This window comes from Erythrolamprus reginae, chromosome 4, assembly GCF_031021105.1.
Source record: "Erythrolamprus reginae isolate rEryReg1 chromosome 4, rEryReg1.hap1, whole genome shotgun sequence".
Taxonomy (NCBI): domain Eukaryota; kingdom Metazoa; phylum Chordata; class Lepidosauria; order Squamata; family Dipsadidae; genus Erythrolamprus; species Erythrolamprus reginae.
This window is the reverse complement of record NC_091953.1, coordinates 12,747,443-12,767,464: the sequence shown is the minus strand read 5'-3', so window position 1 is coordinate 12,767,464 and position 20,022 is coordinate 12,747,443. Positions and strand designations below refer to the sequence as shown.

The 20,022-nt window shown below is 40.7% G+C and overlaps 1 protein-coding gene across 1 annotated transcript in view; it reads right to left on the bottom strand.

Moving 5' to 3' along the window:
• Positions 1 to 20,022, bottom strand: part of LOC139166276 (piwi-like protein 4) — a 51,187-nt gene that overhangs the window by 14,711 nt on the left and 16,454 nt on the right. The window contains exons 6-14 of the mRNA XM_070749623.1: positions 19,843 to 19,964; positions 18,043 to 18,123; positions 15,103 to 15,300; positions 14,094 to 14,205; positions 12,534 to 12,657; positions 6,792 to 6,909; positions 3,853 to 3,964; positions 2,723 to 2,907; positions 225 to 297 (exon numbers count right to left, since the gene is read on the bottom strand). Coding sequence (XP_070605724.1) covers positions 225 to 297; positions 2,723 to 2,907; positions 3,853 to 3,964; positions 6,792 to 6,909; positions 12,534 to 12,657; positions 14,094 to 14,205; positions 15,103 to 15,300; positions 18,043 to 18,123; positions 19,843 to 19,964 — 1,125 coding nt within the window. The remainder of the gene's footprint in view (positions 1 to 224; positions 298 to 2,722; positions 2,908 to 3,852; positions 3,965 to 6,791; positions 6,910 to 12,533; positions 12,658 to 14,093; positions 14,206 to 15,102; positions 15,301 to 18,042; positions 18,124 to 19,842; positions 19,965 to 20,022) is intronic.

Here is a 20,022-nt window from a genome sequence, read left to right as displayed (position 1 = left end):
CCACCTCTGTTGTCAGGCATGGGGGAATTGAAATTTTCCCTTCCCCCTAGGCTTATAGAATTTATACCTGGTGTGCTTGTATGTATGATTGCTTCTTTAAATTGGGGTTTTTTAGATTATTTTTAATATTAGATTTGTTTACATTGTCTTTTTTATTGTTGATAGCCGCTCCGAGTCTTCGGAGAGGGGCGGCATACAAATCTAATAAATAAATAAATAAATACCAGCTGTAGGTCAGGATTCACGTGCTGTTGTAGGACATTCACAAATGACATAGGGCCCTCTTTTATTGGCACGCTGCAGACCAAAATGACAACATATTAGAAAACATTATCATCTTATGACACCAGGCTTTTCAGTACACTATCTGTTTCTCAAAGGTATGATGCCAAATTTAGATTGAATTTCATCGCCATCCTATTCATATAGTCAACGTTTTTGCAGGTTGTGACCTATGTTTACTTTCATGTGAGGGAAACCTGATCTACAGAAATGTTTCTTAACCTTGGCAACTCTAAGGCATGTGGACTTTAACTCCCAGAATTCCTCAGCCAGAATACTAGGTTAGGGAATTCTGGGAGTTGAAGTCCACATCTTAGAGTTGCCAAAGTAGAGAAACGCTGGCCTACAGTGATGTAATTTATACCCTGCTTATTAATTAATTAATTAATTTGTCAAGTACATATTGGTAGTACAGTACACAAAGATATAACAATGTATATAAGAAAATATAACAAACCGTTCTAAACTCGACTGCAGGAAATACGATTTTAGCAACTGAGTAGTTGATGCATGGAACTCGCTACCAGACTCTGTAGTATCATCACCTGACCCCCAAAACGTTACCCTTAGACTATCCACTATTGACCTCTCCCGATTCCTAAGAGGTCAGTAAGGGGCGTACATAAGTACACCAGAGTGCCTTCCGTCCCCTGCCCTAATGTTTCTCTTTTACTAGTATCATGTCGATAAATATCATTATATCTTAGTATACCACGATTAGGTACTTGACAAAATAAATAAATAAATAAATAAAATATTTAAAATGCTTGATAAATGTGTTAGGATTCTGTCCATAACTGTTGGGTCGGCAATATACTGGCTGCAGGTGTTGCAGACCGCCACAAGAGGGAGCCAAAGCTTATTTCTCTGAATTCCCCTCTCTGTTTCTCTTTGTCTGGCTACTCCCTGTTAATGGCTACCAGTGATGAGCTACCAAAATTTTTACTACCACACTGTGGGCGTGGCTTATGCATTTTGTTTCAACATCTTTCAGTGCAAATTGAGTGCTCTGGGGTGGAGCTCCATTTTTGCTCCTCCACTGCTCCCCCATCTCAATCCGGGCAGTAGCCTACCCCTAATTATCTACTACAATATATAAAGTGTATATATACACATGCATGCACAGCTCTTCTAAAATTATACATTCAACCTCATTTACTACGATAGGAAAAACATACCCAGAGCCCAGAAGGGAAAAAAAGAAAAAAAAAATCAAAATTTTGCTACCGGTACTGCGTACCTGACTGTACCTGTAGGAGCCCATCACTGATAGCTACTCACTGTTAAGTTTGCTCTGCAATTCTCTGCATGCTCTGTATTGTAGTCATGTATTATAGCTAAAATGTGTTTAAGCTTGATATCTTTGATATCAATCTATCCTTGATAGATTAGGGAAGATTATTACACTGGGTTTACAGTGAAAATATAAACAGCTTAGGGAAGATGATAACACTGGGTTTGCAGTAAAAAAATATAAATAGATTAGGGAACATGATTGGGTATACAGCGAAAAAAACATAGAGTAGAGAAGATGATACTGAAGTATAAATAGAGTAGGACACGATAATTATATTGGGCTAGCAGTGAAAGCATAATTAGAATAGGCTAACATAATGAAACATTGTGAGAAATAGATAAAATGATAGATGAGTTGCGAATACTTTATTAAAGGGTTTTAGATAAAAGAAATTTATACTGATTAGGTGGATTGATAATTGAATACTATATTTCCATTAAGGACTGAATAAGGGTTTATTAAAGCGATGGTGTTGATATGTAATGATAGAAATTGAGTAGATTTAATTGATATAATTTGGTTTCCTTTCTTTCTTTGGGAATTATATGGTTATGATAATAGCTTGTAAGATTTGGATCTTAAAGTATAATTAATATTTAAGATTAAATAACTTTTCTTTTTGGAGGGCAATTAGTATATGATAAGGGTAGAGAAATTTTTAAGAGGTAAATAAGGCTGTATGACCATTGAAAACAATCACTTTGGCCTAAATGTAATAAAATTTGATAAGTGAAAGCAAATAGATCAGATGTAATGGCAAATAGTATTGTAAGTTTGTATAATGAGATGGAAATATGAAAGTTTTTCAGGTGATAAAAGTAAAGGAGGCAGAATATCGTTGGATGATAAATACCAAACATAAATGTAAATTCATTGTATTGTATTGAAGATTGAAGGTGTATGATATTGCACTATTTAAAAGTGTAGAAAAATAAAAAAAAACTTTTACCCACAAAAGTAAACTTTAATTCAAGTTAGTATACCTGTGTAGCTGAGTAGTTATTCACAACCAACCTCAATTTAAACGTATCTGTGTGTGCATAACCTTGGTAAACAAGGATTACTCTGTTATACATTAACAAAGTGCGCGTTAAAAGGGCCAATTAAAATGCCCTGAAACATCAAGAATTCAACATAGCTCACATTCTGGGATTTTGAATATGAAAATTCATGGGACCTCCTACTCGTCTCAAGCAGTTCAAAAAATTATGGGTCAGATCCATGTGGTTGTAACAACACAGGACGAGCCACCTCTCCAGATGAGTCTCGCTGATCATCTTCATATTGCGCAAATCCCGGAGCCAGTCCCCGGAGTTCACTGGAGAAAACTGCAGGGGTGGGGGGGAATGAACCAAAAAAAACCACCACAAAGGCATCAGTAAACTGAAAAGCAACTCTCCAAAAAAGAGGGAGGGGAAAATGCCATTTCAAAGCGTTTGAAGGAACTACATTCATAGAAACATAGAAGACTGACGGCAGAAAAAGACCTCATGGCCCCTCTAGTCTGCCCTTATACTATTTCCTGTATTTTATCTTACAATGGATATATGTTTATCCCAGGCATGTTTAAATTCAGTTACTGTGGATTTACCAACCACGTCTGCTGGAAGTTTGTTCCAAGGATCTACTACTCTTTCAGTGAAATAATATTTTCTCACGTTGCTTTTGATTTTCCCAACTAACTTCAGATTGTGTCCCCTTGTTCTTGTGTTCACTTTCCTATTAAAAACACTTCCCTCCTGAACCTTATTTAACCCTTTAACATATTTAAATGTTTTGATTATGTCCCCCCTTTTCCTTCTGTCCTCCAGACTATACAGATTGAGTTCATTAAGTCTTTCCTGATACGTTTTATGCTTAAGACCTTCCACCATTCTTGTAGCCCGTCTTTGGACCCGTTCAATTTTGTCAATATCTTTTTGTAGGTGAGGTCTCCAGAACTGAACACAGTATTCCAAATGTGGTCTCACCAGCGCTCTATATAAGGGCATCACAATCTCCCTCTTCCTGCTTGTTATACCTCTAGCTATGCAGCCAAGCATCCTACTTGCTTTCCCTACTGCCAGACCACACTGCTCACCCATTTGGAGATTGTCAGAAATCACTACCCCTAAATCCTTCTCTTCTGAAGTTTTTGCTAACACAGAACTGCCAATGCAATTCTGCAAATAACATTACGTGATGTGGGTATCTCCCTTGGATGACTCCTCAGATTCTTCTTCGGAGGTCAGCTCAAGGGTGGATGACACGGATAACAAGCCTGTGTTACTTACAACCGCATTCTGCATGAGGATTTTCTCTGAGGAGATCACACGGCCCGTCAAGGAAGTCTGGCATCCCATATGCAGCCCCCAATTTTCCAATTCTAAGCGAGCTTCTTTATTTCTGGGGGGGGGGGAATTGCCATTTTAAAATCAATTGGATCAAGAAACTTTTGTACACTTTTCAATTATTCAATTAGTGTAATTATTCAATTACACTTTCAATCCTGGGCCTAGAAAGTTTAGAACTAAGACGCCTTAAACATGATCTAAGTGTTGCCCACAAGATCATATGCTGCAACGTCCTGCCTGTCGGCAACTACTTCAGCTTCAACCACAACAACACAAGAGCACATAACAGATTTAAACTTAATATTAACCACTCCAAACTTGACTGTAAAAAATATGACTTCAGTAACCAAGTTGTCGAAGCGTGGAACTCATTACTGGACTCCATAGTGTCATCCCCAAACCCCCAACACTTTACCCTTAGATTATCTACGGTTGACCTATCCAGATTCCTAAGAGGTCAGTAAGGGGCGAGTACAAGTGCACTAGAGTGCCTTCCGTCCCCTGTCCTATTGCTCTCCTATATCTCCTATACCTTTCTTCTATTCCTATATCTCTTCTTCTATTCTTTCATTGATATGTTCTATTACTATATCTTCTTTTCTATTATTTCTTAGATATATTTTACTATGAGTATCTCCTCTATAACCTTCATCATGTATTTTATTATGTGTATATAGATATATACCCACTAAAACCCTCATTGTGTATTGGACTAAATAAATAAATAAATAAATAAATGAATGAATGAATGAATAAATAAATAAATAAAAATAAATTATCTCGATCATCGAGAAGCAAAACGTGACCATTTTTAGCTTTAGTGGGACATCAGAAGAACACAGCAAGATTTTATTTTAAGACATTCAAGCACTATAATTGGGAATTTAATCAGTGGTGGGACTTGAATAACTTAGCAACTGGTTCTTCAGTCAAGCCCAGTGTTTGAACTGTTAAGCCACCTCTTCTGGGAAGTGATAAGTAACTGTGGCCCAGTCCTAGTTTATCCTGTAGAAAATGGCAGCTGGAAGAAATCCCGGTATTGACAGAAATTTAGGAACTGTTGATCATAATGACCAGAAGAAGACATTGTCAACCATGGAAGATCTCAGAGTGACTTTGAGATAATCTTTCTTTCAACTCAACCAGCCACCGTAAGGTTTAGGTTAAAAAAAAAATAGTAGGAAGGACCCTTATATAATGTATGCCATTTTGAGCTTCTAAATTAAAAGTGGGTATACAGTATACCGTATTTTTTTTCAGAGCATAAGACACACCCTTTTCCTCCCTAAAAGAGGCAGAAAATTCAGGTATGTCTTATACTCTGAATTTAGCTTTTTTCGAAGCTTTTTTTTCCAGCCCTAGCTAGGTGCTCTTACCTTGCAGGTTCTTTCATTGTTACTCTTTCGGAGCCCTAAGCCCTAAGTCTTGCAGGGATTTTTTTCATTGCTCTAACTTGCTCCAAATGTTTCTTTCCAGCCCTAACCATGTGCTAACTATGTTCCCAGCTTTTACCAGCTTGCAAGCTCTTTCATTGTTACTCTTTGTGAAGAATGTTTTTCAAGCACTAAGTCTTTGCAGGGTTTTTTTTTTAATCGCTCTACTTGCTCCGAATGTTTCTTTCCAGCTCTAACCAGGTCCTAGTGATTTTCCCAGCTCTTAATGGCTTGCAAGCTCTTGCATTGTTACTCTCTCGGAATAGTTTTTTTTTAAAAGCCCTAACCAGGGGATAAAATAATGTGCTGAAGCTGACTAGACTAAGGACACTAGCCAGATGAATTCCCGATAAGCAGATCCTTTTTCCTATTTTCTTCCCCCAAAACTAAGATGCGTCTTACACTCCGGTGCATCTTATACTCCAAAAAATATGGTAATTAATCAATAACATTAAACAAAGAAATAATAAGCACAGGACATTTCTGGATAATATTTTTCGATGCTGAAGGAATTCCTCTGGCACTATTCATTTGCATTTCAGATTATAACCCTTGTTTCTGAAAACTGATGATACTTTAACTCCATCTAGTGGTTAAAAATGAAGAAGGAAGTCTGTACATATTGAGTGAACTGAATCTTGAATTCAGTGAGACTTAACTTCGCAGGAGACATGAATGGTGTCCCTTGATCATAAGAGCAATTATTAAGCTTGAGTGCCAACTTTTTTTAAAACATCAAAACAATTGTCATGTTATGTCAATTCAAGGGGGACATAACCATGATTATTTCGAGGAAAAAAAAGATGTGTTACCTGTCCTTCTACTTATTTAAAATACTTCTAAACCATTTTCCTATCTGGATCCCTTCCAAGACCATAAAGGGAAAATGAGAAGCTGCCATAGGAAAGAATTTTTATACTGTTCTGTAAATCAGGAATGGGTCGAATTTATCACTGCCAGGGATGGTTCAAATACATATGCAAATTGCAATCAGGATGGAGACACCTTGTTTTATATATTGATGCCTCCTCTTAAATATCCGATTAGCTTAATACAGGGGGCTCAAACTTGATTTGAGGGCTCCATCGGGATTGTGTTTGACAAGATGGGTGTGGCCAGGGTGGGCGTGGCCAGCTCATCATCACTCATGTCAGGGCCGCCTGTGATGGGCCAAGCGCTCTGCCAATGAAGACGGAACTGGGGTCGTGCTGCGTTTTTGCTAGCGGAGGCACCATGGGCCGGTCCTTCCCTGTTTCCAGTGTCTTTGCGGGCCAGATCAAAGGACTCCGTGGGACAGATTTCAGCCCTTGGGCCTTGAATTTGACATCCCTGCTTCAATGCAATGTGCAAAAGACAAAATATGGAATACATAAACTTAGGAATTCGTGGTGTCTGCTCATTATGGTCAGAAAGTTGTGACGCCAACCAAACGTGATAGAACCATACCTCTGAATGTTGTCAGCAAGTCTAGACAGCCGCTGATGTCTCTGCTGTGGGGGCAAGTGAGTGTGTTGCGCGAGATCTCTCATCAAGCGAAAGTCTGAAGTTGCATTTCTGTTAAGTCCTAAGGTTTAAAAAAAAGGGGGGGAGGTACAGTCATACCTCGTCTTACGAACCTAATTGGTTCCCGGGGGAGGTTCGTAAGACGAAAGGTTCGTAAGACGAAACATTGTTTCCCATAGGAAACAATGTAAAGTCAATTAATCTGTGCAACAACAAAAAAAACCCCACAAAAAAACGCTGCCACCCGGCTGTCACCTTTTAAAACAGCCCAGGGGCTTCTCAGCGGCCTCCCGAACACCGAACGCCAAACCCGAACTTCCGGGTTCGGCATTCGGGAGGCCGCCAAGAAGCCCCCCGGCTGTTTTAAAAGGTGACAGCCGGGCGGCAGGGCTTCTCGGCGGCCTCCCAACGCCGAACCCGGAAGTTTGGATTTGGTGTTCAGCTTCGGGAGGCTGCTAGGAAGCCCCCTGGCTGTTTTAAAAGGTGACAGCCGGGCTGCGGGGCTTCCCAGCAGCCTCCCGAACCCCGAACCTTTGCCGAACTTCCGGGTTCTGGAGGCTGCTGGGAAGCCCCGCAGCCCGGCTGTCGCCTTTTAAAACAGCTGGGGGGCTTCCCAGCAGCCTCCCGAAGCCGAACGCCAAACCCGAACTTCCGGGTTCAGCATTGGGAGGCCGCTGGGAAGCCCCGCCGCCCGGTTGTCACCTTTTAAAACAGCCGGGGGGCTTCCCAGCAGCCTCCCGAACGCCGAACCCGGAAGTTCGGGTTTGCCGTTCGTAAGACGAAAAAAGTTCGTAAGAAGAGGCAAAATTTTTCTGAACCCCGGGTTCGTATCTCGGGTTGTTCGTAAGATGAGGGGTTCGTATCTTGAGGTACCACTTTATTTTACTAAGCTCCAAATCAGCACACAGGATCGAAAGAATGGTGAAAACCAAGAATCAGAGAGATCGTGTCATTATAGGCCAAACCAGAGGTCTTCCAAGTTCGAGCTTAGCTTTCAATATCTACTTTTTGTAACTTCCCAGGCAGAGTGTCTATGGAGACTCTATAATCCAGGACATGGTTGTACCAAAGGTGCTTCCCCCCCCCCCCCCGCCCAAGGAGCTTTTTCAGTTCTGACTCCATTCCCCGCCATCCAGTCAGAGATGAAGAAGCTTCTTGGACCAGAAGCCAAACGTCTTCAAAGAAAAACCATGAAGTTCATCTTGAAAAAAAGCACCTTTCAGATTCCCAGCCAGAGGATGTAAGAAGATAAAGGTGAAGCCCAACTCCTGATGTTGATCCAAAAATGCTTTGGGGCATCCTTTCTTCAGTCTGGTCTGGAATGTAATGGGGAGGGAGTGTCTCCTATACAAGTGTTAACCAGGTCTCCTGCATGTTGTAACATAGGTGATATCTATGTTATAACATTTCTGAGGGTTTCAGCCCCAGAAATTAATGGGGTGGGGAAGATCTTCAGGGTTTTGGGGGGAATGGGATGGGGGTTGAGGGCTTCAGCCCCCCAAAATTGGAAGTTAATGGAGTGGAGGATAGCAACAGCAATACCATTTAGACTTATATACCGCTTCATGGTGCTTTTAAAGCCCTCTCTAAGCGGTTTACAGAATCAACATATTGCCCCCAACAATCTGGGTCCTCATTTTACCCACCTCAGATGGATGGAAGGCTGAGTCAACCTTGAGCTGGTGGTGAGATTTGAACTGCTGAACTACAGCTAGCAGTTAGCTGAAGTAGCCTGCAGTGCTGCACTCTAACCACTGAGCCACTCCGGCTCTCACTCCTTAGCATCTTCCCAGTCAAACATGAGTCAAGCTCTTAATTCTAAAAGTCACAGCAAGCACTTGACCTGCTAGCAAATCCCTGATACACACAGAGATACAGTTGTATACCATGCTAGAACAGCTCTCCTGATCAGAGATCTAATACTAATAATATAGGTCCACTGCAGGGAACTCTCCAGGGTCCTGATCCTGCTGGAGATCAGGAGAATATGTCATTGAAGCCGATAATGTTACCTAGTTTGCATAATAAAACATCTGTGAGAAAACAAGCAAGCTTGTAGCGATGCTGTTTGATACAATCTTCTGTGAAATTGTTTAAGAGAAATATTCAAGTTATTGTGGAATAACTGTATTTAAAACCGACTTGCTCCTCTGGTATTCTGATTTGTCATAATCCAGTGCTCTGTCTAAACAGAAGACATTTGTTATATAATTTTGCCACTACATCCATTATAGGTCTCCAGTTGCTGGATTTAAGTCTTATCAGATTTTGTTGCAAGAAAATTAAATCCACAAGTATACACAGACAATTGATTCAGCTGGATTCATTAATTTCTTTATAAACATAGTAATATCCTGATTCAGCTAGTTTCATTAATTTCTTTATAAACATAGTAATATCTGATTCAGCTAGTTTCATTAAGAAGGAAGGAAGGAAGGAAGGAAGGAGAAATGGAGGGAGGGAGGGAGGGAGGGAGGGAGGAAGGAAGGAAGGAAGGAAGGAAGGAAGGAAGGAAGGAAGGAAGGAAGGAGAAATTTTCTTTCCATGCCCTTTTGCAAAAGTCCAATAAATGCTCATTATTTAATTGTTCAACGGTTTCATTGGCGTTTCCAAGAAATTTAAAGCAAACCCCCACACCAGTGTTCCCTCTAATTTTTTTGGGGGGTGGGCGGAAAAGTATAGTGTCTGAGCGGCAGTCCCTTCGGGACTGGGCGGCACAGAAATATTAAATAAACAAACAAACAAACAAACAAACAAACAAAAAACCCACCCTGTTTTGCCTCAGAGAATTTCAAAATAAAATACTGTACTGTGTGTCTATAACAGTGAGCTCATAATAGGGCAACTCTATCAATATCAAAATGCCACTTAAATAGTTGAGCTAGTTTCAAACTAGATTTTGATTTTCTTTCTCTCTTCCTTACTCCCATTCTTTTTCTTTCTCTTTTCCTTCCTCTCTTTTTTCTATCTGTTTCTCTCTTCTTCTCTCTCTCCTTCCCTCTCACTCTTTCCCTCTCGGCTTCTGGGCAGGTTTGGAAAACTCTGAGTTGATGATGATTTTTAAGTGAGCGATTGCTCACTGCTCAGCTTAGAGGGAACTATGCCCCCCACCCCAAAAAAGGGAGGAGGAGGAAGAAGAGGAATCCAAAGCTACTTTCAGGCAAAGCCTCCAGTATGTTTTCTCAACTGACAATGTAGATCAGTTGAAGAGAGGCAGCTGAAAGGAATATTTTGAAAGAGAAGTAAAGAACTGCACAAAAGCAGAAATAAAAGGCAGAGAAAATCAGAGAGACAGAAGCTTCTCACCATCTGAAGAAGGAAGGAAGGAAGGAGAAATGGAAGGAAGGAAGGAAGGAAGGAAGGGAGGGAGGGAGGAATGAATGAATGAATGAAGGAAGGAAGGAAGGAAGGAGAAATGGAGGGAGGGAGGAAGGAAGGAGAAATTTTCTTTCCATGCCCTTTTGCAAAAGTCCAATAAATGCTCATTATTTAATTGTTCAACGGTTTCATTGGCCTTTCCAAGAAATTTAAAGCAACCCCCCCCCACCCCAAAAAAGGGAGGAGGAGGAAGAAGAGGAATCCAAAGCTACTTTCAGGCAAAGCCTCCAGTATGTTTTCTCAACTGACAATGTAGATCAGTTGAAGAGAGGCAGCTGAAAGGAATATTTTGAAAGAGAAGTAAAGAACTGCACAAAAGCAGAAATAAAAGGCAGAGAAAATCAGAGAGACAGAAGCTTCTCACCATCTGAAGAAGGAAGGAAGGAAGGAGAAATGGAAGGAAGGAAGGAAGGGAGGGAGGGAGGGAGGGAGGGAGGGAGGAATGAAGGAAGGAAGGAAGGAAGGAAGGAAGGAAGGAAGGAAGGGGTGGGCAATTAATTTATAATTATAATATAATTATAATACATAATTTTATATATAATATATATAATATAAATAATATAATATATAATTATAATTTATAATTATAATATAATTAACTCCGTTCTACCCAATAATATACAGTATTGGGTAGAACTGAGTTCATAATCCGGCCCTCTAAAACCACCCCAATTTCTCATGCAGCCCCATGGCAAAATTAATTGCCCACTCCTGGTGTATACCATCCATTCAGGAAGATACTCGGTTTATTTTTCCAAAGCGTCTGTTGATAGATTGCTGCTTCACACTCTTTGCTTCCACTGCTGTTTGCAATTGGTTTTAATGTATTGGAGTTTTAGATCTAATTTTAAATTTAGATTTCTTATATATTGTTTTATTGTATTTATTTTGTTATGAGCCGCTCTGAGTCTGCGGAGAAGGGCGGCATGGAAATATAATAAATAAATAAATAAATATTTGGAACCCCGACAGAGCCATTGCAAACAACCACAAAGGTGAGCCGGTTGCTAAGCAATCAAAATCGTGATCTTGTGCTCTTTTATGATCTGTCTATATTCTCATGAAGGCCAATACACGTGTCCTGGGATAATGTTACTAGATCAAATCTGGGTCAGTCACCGATACAGATTGGATCTTGCCTATATTCAAATGTTCATCTGACCAGAAACTTCATCTCTTAATTTTTGAATGCTGCAGAATTGGCTAAATAGAATACAATAGAATAGAATAGTGATGTGACCGGAACAATCTAGAACTGAGCACACTCAAAACCGTAGAAATGGTGGTAGACTTTAGGAGAAACCTTTCCATCCTTCAACCTCTCACAATACTAGACAACACAGTATCAACACTATAGAGACCTTCACATTTCTGGGTTCTATCATATCTCAAGACCTAAAATGGTCACCTAACATCAAAAACATCATCAAAAAAGCACAACAAAGAATGTTCTTTCTGCACCAGCTCAGGAAGCTCAAACTGCCCAAGGAGCTGCTGATACAGTTCTACAGAGGAATCATTGAGTCTGTCATCTGCACCTCTATCACTGTCTGGTTTGGTGCTGCAACCCAACAAGACCAACACAGACTTCAGAGGAGAATCAGAACTGCAGAAAAAAACAATTGCTGCCAACCTGCCTTCCATTGAGTCAAAAAGAGGGTGGGGAAAATATTTACTGATCCCTCGCATCCTGGACACAAACTGTTTCAACTCGTACCCTCAAAACTTCGCTACAGAGCACTGTACACTGCACACCAAGACAACTAGACACAAGAACAGTTTTTCCTGAACGGCATCACTCTACTACACAAATAATTCCCTCAACACTGTCAAACTTTTTACTAAGTCTGTACTTCTATTTCTACTAGTTTTTTCTCATCGTTCCTATCATCCTTTTCCTCCCACTTAGGACTGTATGACTGTAACTTGTTGCTTGTATCCTAAGATTTTTATTAACTTTGATTGTTTCTTCATTGCTTATTTGACCCCTATGGTAATCAGTAAGTGTTGTACCACATGATGCTTGACAAATGTAACTTTTTCTTTTATGTACACTTAGAGCATGTGCACCAAGACAAATTCCTTGTGTGTCCAATCACACTTGGCCAATAAATTCTATTCTATTCTATTCCAGAATTCTTTATTGGCTTTTAATGTGATTGGACACACAAATAATTTGTCTCTGGTGTGTAAGTTCTCAGTGTGCATACAAGCAATAAGTGATAAATCATGATCATAGTCATCGTTAATAAAGACAAGGTCAGAGTGCTAACAACTGTTTGGATGAGCCACGTTGCAGTGGTTTACCTGTCATGTAGCAAAGTTCTGGGATGAGATGCACCACACGAGGCTCAGCAGACTGGCTGCCTCTATTCTTCAGCTTGCTAACGAGCATTGGTTGATTCAGATCACTCAAGGATACATCGTATTGCTGTTCACAGAAATATGAGATCAGAAGGAGGCAAATCAGCTCCATTCAAAACCCTTGGTTCTACAGTTCAGTGGTCCTTAACCTTAGCAACTTTAAAGATGTCTGGATTCCAATTCCCAGAATTCACCAGCCAGCATAATGATCAGAGGTCTAATACTAGCATGCTGGCTGGGGAATTTTGGGAATTGAAATCCAGACATTTCCCACTGTTAACAGAACATGTTGTTTTCCTAAATACTTAATATGTTTCCTATATATTCCCTCATATACTGGTCGAAAAAAATAAAGGGAACACTCAAATAACACATCCTAAACCTGAATGGATGAAAGATTCTCATTGAATACTTTGTTCCGTACAAAGTTGAATGTGCACAACAGCAGATGAAATTGATTGCCAATCAGTGTTGCTTCCTAAGTGGACAGTTTGATTTCACAGAAGGTTTGATTGACTTGGAGTTATATTGTGTTGTTTAAGTGTTCCCTTTATTTTTGGGAGCAGTTATTGACTTAACTATACTGCTCAAAAAAATAAAAGGAAACAAACATACCATGCATAAATTGTAAAGGCCGAGGGGGAAAGAATATCTCAGTTCTCCCATGCCTGACGGCAGAGGTGGGTTTTAAGGAGCTTACGAAAGGCGAGGAGGCTGGGGGCAATTCCAATCTCTGGGGGGAGTTGGTTCCAGAGGGCCGGGGCCGCCACAGAAAAGGCTCTTCCCCTGGGCCCCACCAAACGACATTGTTTAGTTGACGGGACCCGGAGAAGACCCACTCTGTGGGACCTAACTAGTCGCTGGGATTCGTGCAGCAGAAGGCTAATCTAAATCTACTCCCTTGCAGTTTCATCAGGGTTGCTTGACCTTGGGGGGGGGGTGAGATGAGCATGGCCACCGCGTCGCCACTCGGGTCAGAGGCGCATGTGGTGGGCTGAGCACCCTGCCAGCAAAAATGAGCTCCTGAGCTGTGACGGCCTCCCGCAACCTTCTGCCAGCTTGGGAGCTCCATTTTTGCTGGCAGAGGCACCGCAGGCTGGTTCTTCGCTGTTTCGAGGGTGGCCCCATGACCACATCTAAGTACCCCGTGAGCCGGATCCGGTCCACAGGCCTTGAGTTTGACACCCTTGATGTAAACTGCTACCACTTATGTACAAAGCAATGCATAACCCAGTATTTTTTGGATCTGGCATTTTTATCAAGTCCTTCCCAAGACCCTGAAACAGGAAGATGTTTGATGATATTAAAGGTTTAATATTATCATTCTACTTAGACAAGGCACCCCAAAGAGTTTCTGTCAATCTGCCATCCTTCGGATCTGTTGGATTGTAACTTAGTATGACCAATTTGGGAATGCTAGAAATTATACGTCAATACAATTAAGGGTATCATATTTACGAACATTGGAGCAAGCCTTCATGCAATATCCAGATTCTCGATTACCTGTTTGTAATAATCCTCGTAGGAGATCTGAGTGCCATCACGCTTCTGGAATTTATCTGTTGGTTTTACAGTCCACTCAATATCATCAATACGATATGTTTTGTTGTTGTATCTAAAATGCCAAGTTAAAAAAAAATCTAAATAATCTAGATGGTCTACGTAATCTTTAATGTGCCCTGACATAATTCTTTCTGCTACACACCCACAAAAATAAAATGAATGGTAGCTTCTTAAGTATACCCTGTTCCCCACCCCCCCAAATAAGACATCCCCTGATAATAAGACCAATCTGGATTTTGAGTGCGTGGCAATAAAGCCAAGGACTTATTTCAATTAGTTCAAAAAAATATAAGACAGGGTTTTATTTTCGGGAAAACATGATAAAATATAGGAGTGTAGGCAAAATTCATGTTCTTTTGTGTAAAAAAAATACATGCTGCCACTTTTCAGGAAAGACAAAGTATAATTAGGCATGATAACTATTTTGTTTTATGTTTTGTTAATTTGCTGGTCCAGATTTATGTTTATACATATTTTTATTTATTAGTCTTGTCATATGCCTATGAATAAGTTTGGTAAATAAAATGTATACAATTACCTACTATTGAACATATCTGCAAAGAAAATTGTAAAATCGATAATACAAAACGAGCCGGGGTGGTGCAGCAGATAGACTGCTGTACTGCAGGCCACTGAAGCTGACTTGTAGATCTGAAGGTCAGCGGTTCAAATCTCATCACCGGCTCAAGGTTGACTCAGCCTTCCATCCTTCTGAGGTGGGTAAAATGAGGACCCGGATTATGGGGGCAATAGCCTAGCTCTGTTAAAAAACTGCTATTGCTAACATGTTGTAAGCCGCCCTGAGTCTAAGGAGAAGGGCGGCATAAAAATTGAATAAATAAAATAAATAAATAAATAAAACTACAATGGTTGAAGTTAGCAACCTAAGTGAATATGAAATTACTAACGCTTAAATAGATGTCATGGTTTCCGTAGGGTTAAATTGTACCTTGTAAGAATAATCAGCCCCACCAATTCTTTCTCACAGTTTTCTGCAAAGCGGGCCCTCTCTGAATTATTATACAGATCAGTCATGAACTCCAAAACATTTTCACTCCGAAGCACTTTATGGCTCACATCTGCACAGAGCATTACTTTGTTCTCAAAGTGCCCAACAGACACCGCAAATCCTGGCCACAGAGTCAGCCTAAAAGGGGAAGAAAAAGACATTTTGAGTTAGACTCCAAGCAGCCTGGCAACAATGCCACGTCCAATCAGAAGAAAACATGCATACAATACACATACAAAGTTTTTTTTTTTAAAAAAAGGTTAAAGATAATAATAATATTATTTTTAAAAAATTATTATGAATAATTAATTAATTAATTAATAATTTATTAGATTTGAATGCTGCCCCTCTCTGTAGACTCGGGGCGGCTCACAACAATAAAAACAATATACAGTGTAACAAATCTAATAATTAAAAGAAAGCATCTAAAACCCCGTCATTTAAAAAAACCATACAACACAAGCGTACCATACACAAAACTCTGTAAGCCTGGGGGAGGTGTCTCAATTCCCCCACGCCTGGGGGAATTGAGAAAGATGAAACATTCTGAAGTAGAAAAGGGGCCTCTCGAAACATTTTGAAGCAACATTTGTCTTAAAAAGAATGTCATGAAATCTAACGTCAAAACTACTCGCTCCTTTGAGCCCCACAAGAATCAAACCCAGATGGCAAAAGGGGTTGTTACTTCCTTAATAGAGTGGAGCTGTAATGTATCTCTGGCTGTAGGGTTGGGGACGAAACCAAGGTCCTCTTTCGGAGGGAATTTGAAGGTCAGTAGGATGGCATGGGTAGCGGTGGCTATCTTATTTTGATCTCATTTGACTGTTCGGACCAGAATATCTCCCAGCGACCGATTAGGTCCCACAGAGTTGCCCTTCTCCGGGTCCTGTCGACTAAACAATGTCGTCTGGCAGGTCCCAGGGAAAGAGCCTTCTCTGTGGCGGCCCGACCCTCTGGAACCAGCTCCCCCCGGAGATTAGAACTGCCCCCACCCTCCTTGCCTTTCGTAAACTCCTTAAAACCCACCTTTGTCGCCAGGCATGGGGGAATTGAGATATCTCCCCCGGGCCTATACAATTTATGTATGGTATGTTTGTATGTATGTCTGCTTAATAATGGGGTTTTTTAAATGTTTTTTAAATTATTAGATTTGTTATAAATTGTTTTATTGTGTTGTGAGCCGCCTCGAGTCTACGGAGAGGGGTGGCATACAAATCTAATAAATAAAATAAAATAAAATAAAATAAAATAAAATAAAATAAAATAAAATAAAATAAAATAAAATAAAATAAAATAATAAAATAATAAAATAAATAAAATAAATAAAATAAATAAAATAAATAAAATAAATAAAATAAATAAAATAAATAAAATAAATAAAATAATAAATTAAATAAATTAAATAAATTAAATAAATTAAATAAAATAAATAAATAAACGATGACTGCCTGTTCTGTAAGCAGGGTTTTACTATGATTATAGGTTTATGAAGAGGGCTGTGAAAATATTTACAAAGCCCTCACATCCTGGACACAAACTGCTTTTACCCTCCAAAGGAGGGTTAGAGAGCACTGCACACCAGAACAACCAGGCACAAGAACAATATTTTCCCTGAATGTCATCACTCTGCTAAACAAATAATTCCCCCAATACTGTCAAACTATTTACTAAGTCTGCACTACAATTAATCTTCTCATTGCTCCCATCACCCATCTCCTCCCACAAATGACTGTAACTTTGTGGCTTGTATCCTGACTGGTTTCTCAATGGTGGTCCTAAATCGAGGACTACCTGCATAGCTTCTGATCCATTTTGGATTACTTCTCATCCATCAACACAGTTTATCTCACAATGTTAGGCTACAAATAATATATGAGCCGAGGTGGCGCAGCAGGTAGAGTGCTGTACTGCAGGCCACTGAAGCTGGCCGTAGATTTGTAGTTCAGCGATTCAAATCTTATCACCGACTCAGCTTTCCATCCTTCCGAGGTGGGTAAAATGAGGACCCGGATTGTGGGGGCAATATGCTGGCTCTATTAAGAAGTGCTATTAGACTCCCTGAGTCTAAGGAGAAGGGCAGCATAAAAATCGAATGGATGGATGGATGGATGGATGGATGGATGGATGGATAAAAAGGTATTAATCAGATACAGTGGTACCTCATGATACAAACTTAATTGGTTCCAGGAGGAGGTTCGTAAGGTGAAAAGTTCGTAAGATGAAACAATATTTCCCATAGGAATCAATGTAAAAGCAAATAATGCCTGCAAATCCTTCAGGAAAATCCCAAACTTTAGAAGGGAGGCGAACAGAGGGCAGGGAGGAGCAGCTAAAGGGGGCGGGTGGAAGAAGCAAGGCTAGGCTAAAGGGTGAGTGGGAAGGAAGAAAGGCAAGGGGGGCGCCCCTCCCTTTTCTTTCCTCAAAAGACACCCTTTCAGTGCCTCTGCAAACACGCTGTTCTCTGCAAAGTCTTTCCTCCTCCAAGCCGCCCCTCCCTTTTCTTTCTTCAAAAGACACTCTTTCAGTGCCTGCAAGCACGCTGTTCTCCTAGTTTTTTAAATGCAATCTTTCCCTCTCCAAGCCGCCCCTCCCTTTTCTTTCTTCAAAAAGGGGGAAAAAAGAAACCCCTTCATCCCAGCAGCAGCTGCTTGGGTTCGTAAGGTGAAAATAGTTCGGAAGAAGAGGCAAAAAAAATCTTAAACACCGGGTTCGTATCTTGAAAAGTTCATTAGAAGAGGCGTTCGTAAGATGAGGTACCACTGTACTTGGCGGGGGGGGGGCATTCTCAACAGATCATGAATTATTCATGGATGAAATAACTTAATTTCCCCCCAGAAATATTTAGGCTGCAAAGATTTCAAGTTGAGCTATACAACTCACTTGTGTTGAGGGACTTCCACTGGATCAGAGGGACTGTAGAAGTTTCGCCCAATCTGATACATCAACAGCTTTTGTAAAACCCTAGTATTGAATGCAAGTAAACATACTGTGTCAGTACACTGCAGCAAACATTGCATCGTTTCAAAACTGAAAAATTAAAAGATACATTTTGCAATCTCATCAGTTATGTAAAATAAAATGTTCAACAACAGTTTCTTCATCAAACTCGACTGCTACAAAGTTTGACCTGTTAGTTTTCAATATTTTTATCAATGATTTGCATGTAAGCAAGGGAAGTTTCTGTTCCGATAGCCAACTCTCCCATTAAAAACTCTTTTAGCCTTCTGGTGGAGTAGACCTTTGGTCTATCTGGTTAAGGCTGACTTCAATCCTGGAAGTTTGATCACCGCGGTCTCTCCTCCCATTTCTTATATTCCTATGAATTAGGGAGATATCCGTGTGACTCTCTTCTGTCTATAAGACTTAGGATATGTTTTATCTTGGACACTCGTGTAATGGAACTTGGAATTGCTGTCAAGCTTATCTTCTTTACTATTTATATCGAATAGAATGAGCTGAAAGAGACTTGTCAGACCAAAGTCATTATTTGAGTTAGAGACTTTTGGCTTGCCACAAGTAGAAAAGTATAGCGATCCCTCGCTTATCGTGGGTGTTACGTTTCAGGACCACCCGCGATAAAAGAAAATCTGCGAAGTAGGTTTTTTCTCTATCTCTACCCCACACGTTGTCCCTCACTTCCCCTCTCCCTTTTTACTTCTCATCTCTCTGCCTTTGTCTCTCTCTCTCTCTCTCTCTCTCTCTCTCTCTTGGGGAATCCTCGCAAGGGGCTCCCAGAGGCTCCGCTCCGCAGCCAGCAGCAAACCATTGCTTTGGCAGGGACAAGGCAAGTGCGCCACTGAGTTAGCCGGTCCCGGCGGAGGCGGCCGCAACTGCTGAGGCGACTCCAGTGGCTTCCCTCCCGGCTAACTCAGCGCTTTGCTGCCGGGTGCAGAGCGGAGCCTCCGGGAGACATGAGGAACTGTATTAAGGAGTCACGGCATTAGAAAAGTTGAGAACCACTACCTTAAACCAGTGATTTTCAACCTTTTTTGAGCCGCGGCACATTTTTTACATTTACGAAACCCTGGGGCACATTGAGCGGGGGGGGGGGCGGTTAAAAAAAGTTTGGACAAAAAAATTATCTCTCTCTCTTCCTCCCCTTCACTCTATTTCTTTCTCCCTCCCTCTTTCTATCCCTTTCTTCCTCTTTCTCTCTCTCCCCATCCCTTTCTTTCCCTTCCTTCCTGTTTTTTGCTCTTTCTCGCTCCCTCCCTCCCTTCCTCTATGTCTTTCTCTCTCTCTCCTTCCCTCCCTCTCTTTCTCTCTCTCTCGCTTTCTCTCTTTCGCTCTCTCTCTCTCTCTCTTTCTTTCTCTTGTTTTCTCTCTCTCTTGCTTTCTTTCTCTCTCTATTGTTCTCTTTCTCTCTCTCTCTTTCTTTCTCTCTCTTGCTTTCTTTCTCTCTTTCTCTCTTTCTTTCTTTCTTTCTCTCTTTCTTTCTCTCTCTCTTTCTTTCTCTCTGAGCTTCGCGGCACACCTGACCATGTCTCGCGGCACACTAGTGTGCCACGGCACACTGGTTGAAAAACACTGCCTTAAACCATCCTGGACAAATGGCTGCCCAATCTTTTCCTGAAAACCTCAAATGATGGAGCACTTGAGTAAGAATTTAGCCTAAAATTGTGACTTTTCCCTTCTCTCCATCTCCCCCCGCCCCCCCCCCCTCAAAAAAGTAAGACTCACTTTTTAAAGAGCAGGTTTAAGAACTGGATGCCCACCGGATTGCTAGATAAAATCTGGTGGATCAATTGGACTGTTATCTTTACCGTTTCACCTCTTCGGGTTTCACAAGACAGTTCTGTGACCTAAGAGGAAGAGAATACGCAATTTGAATTCAACTGCAAGAAATCAAGTACAAAACGT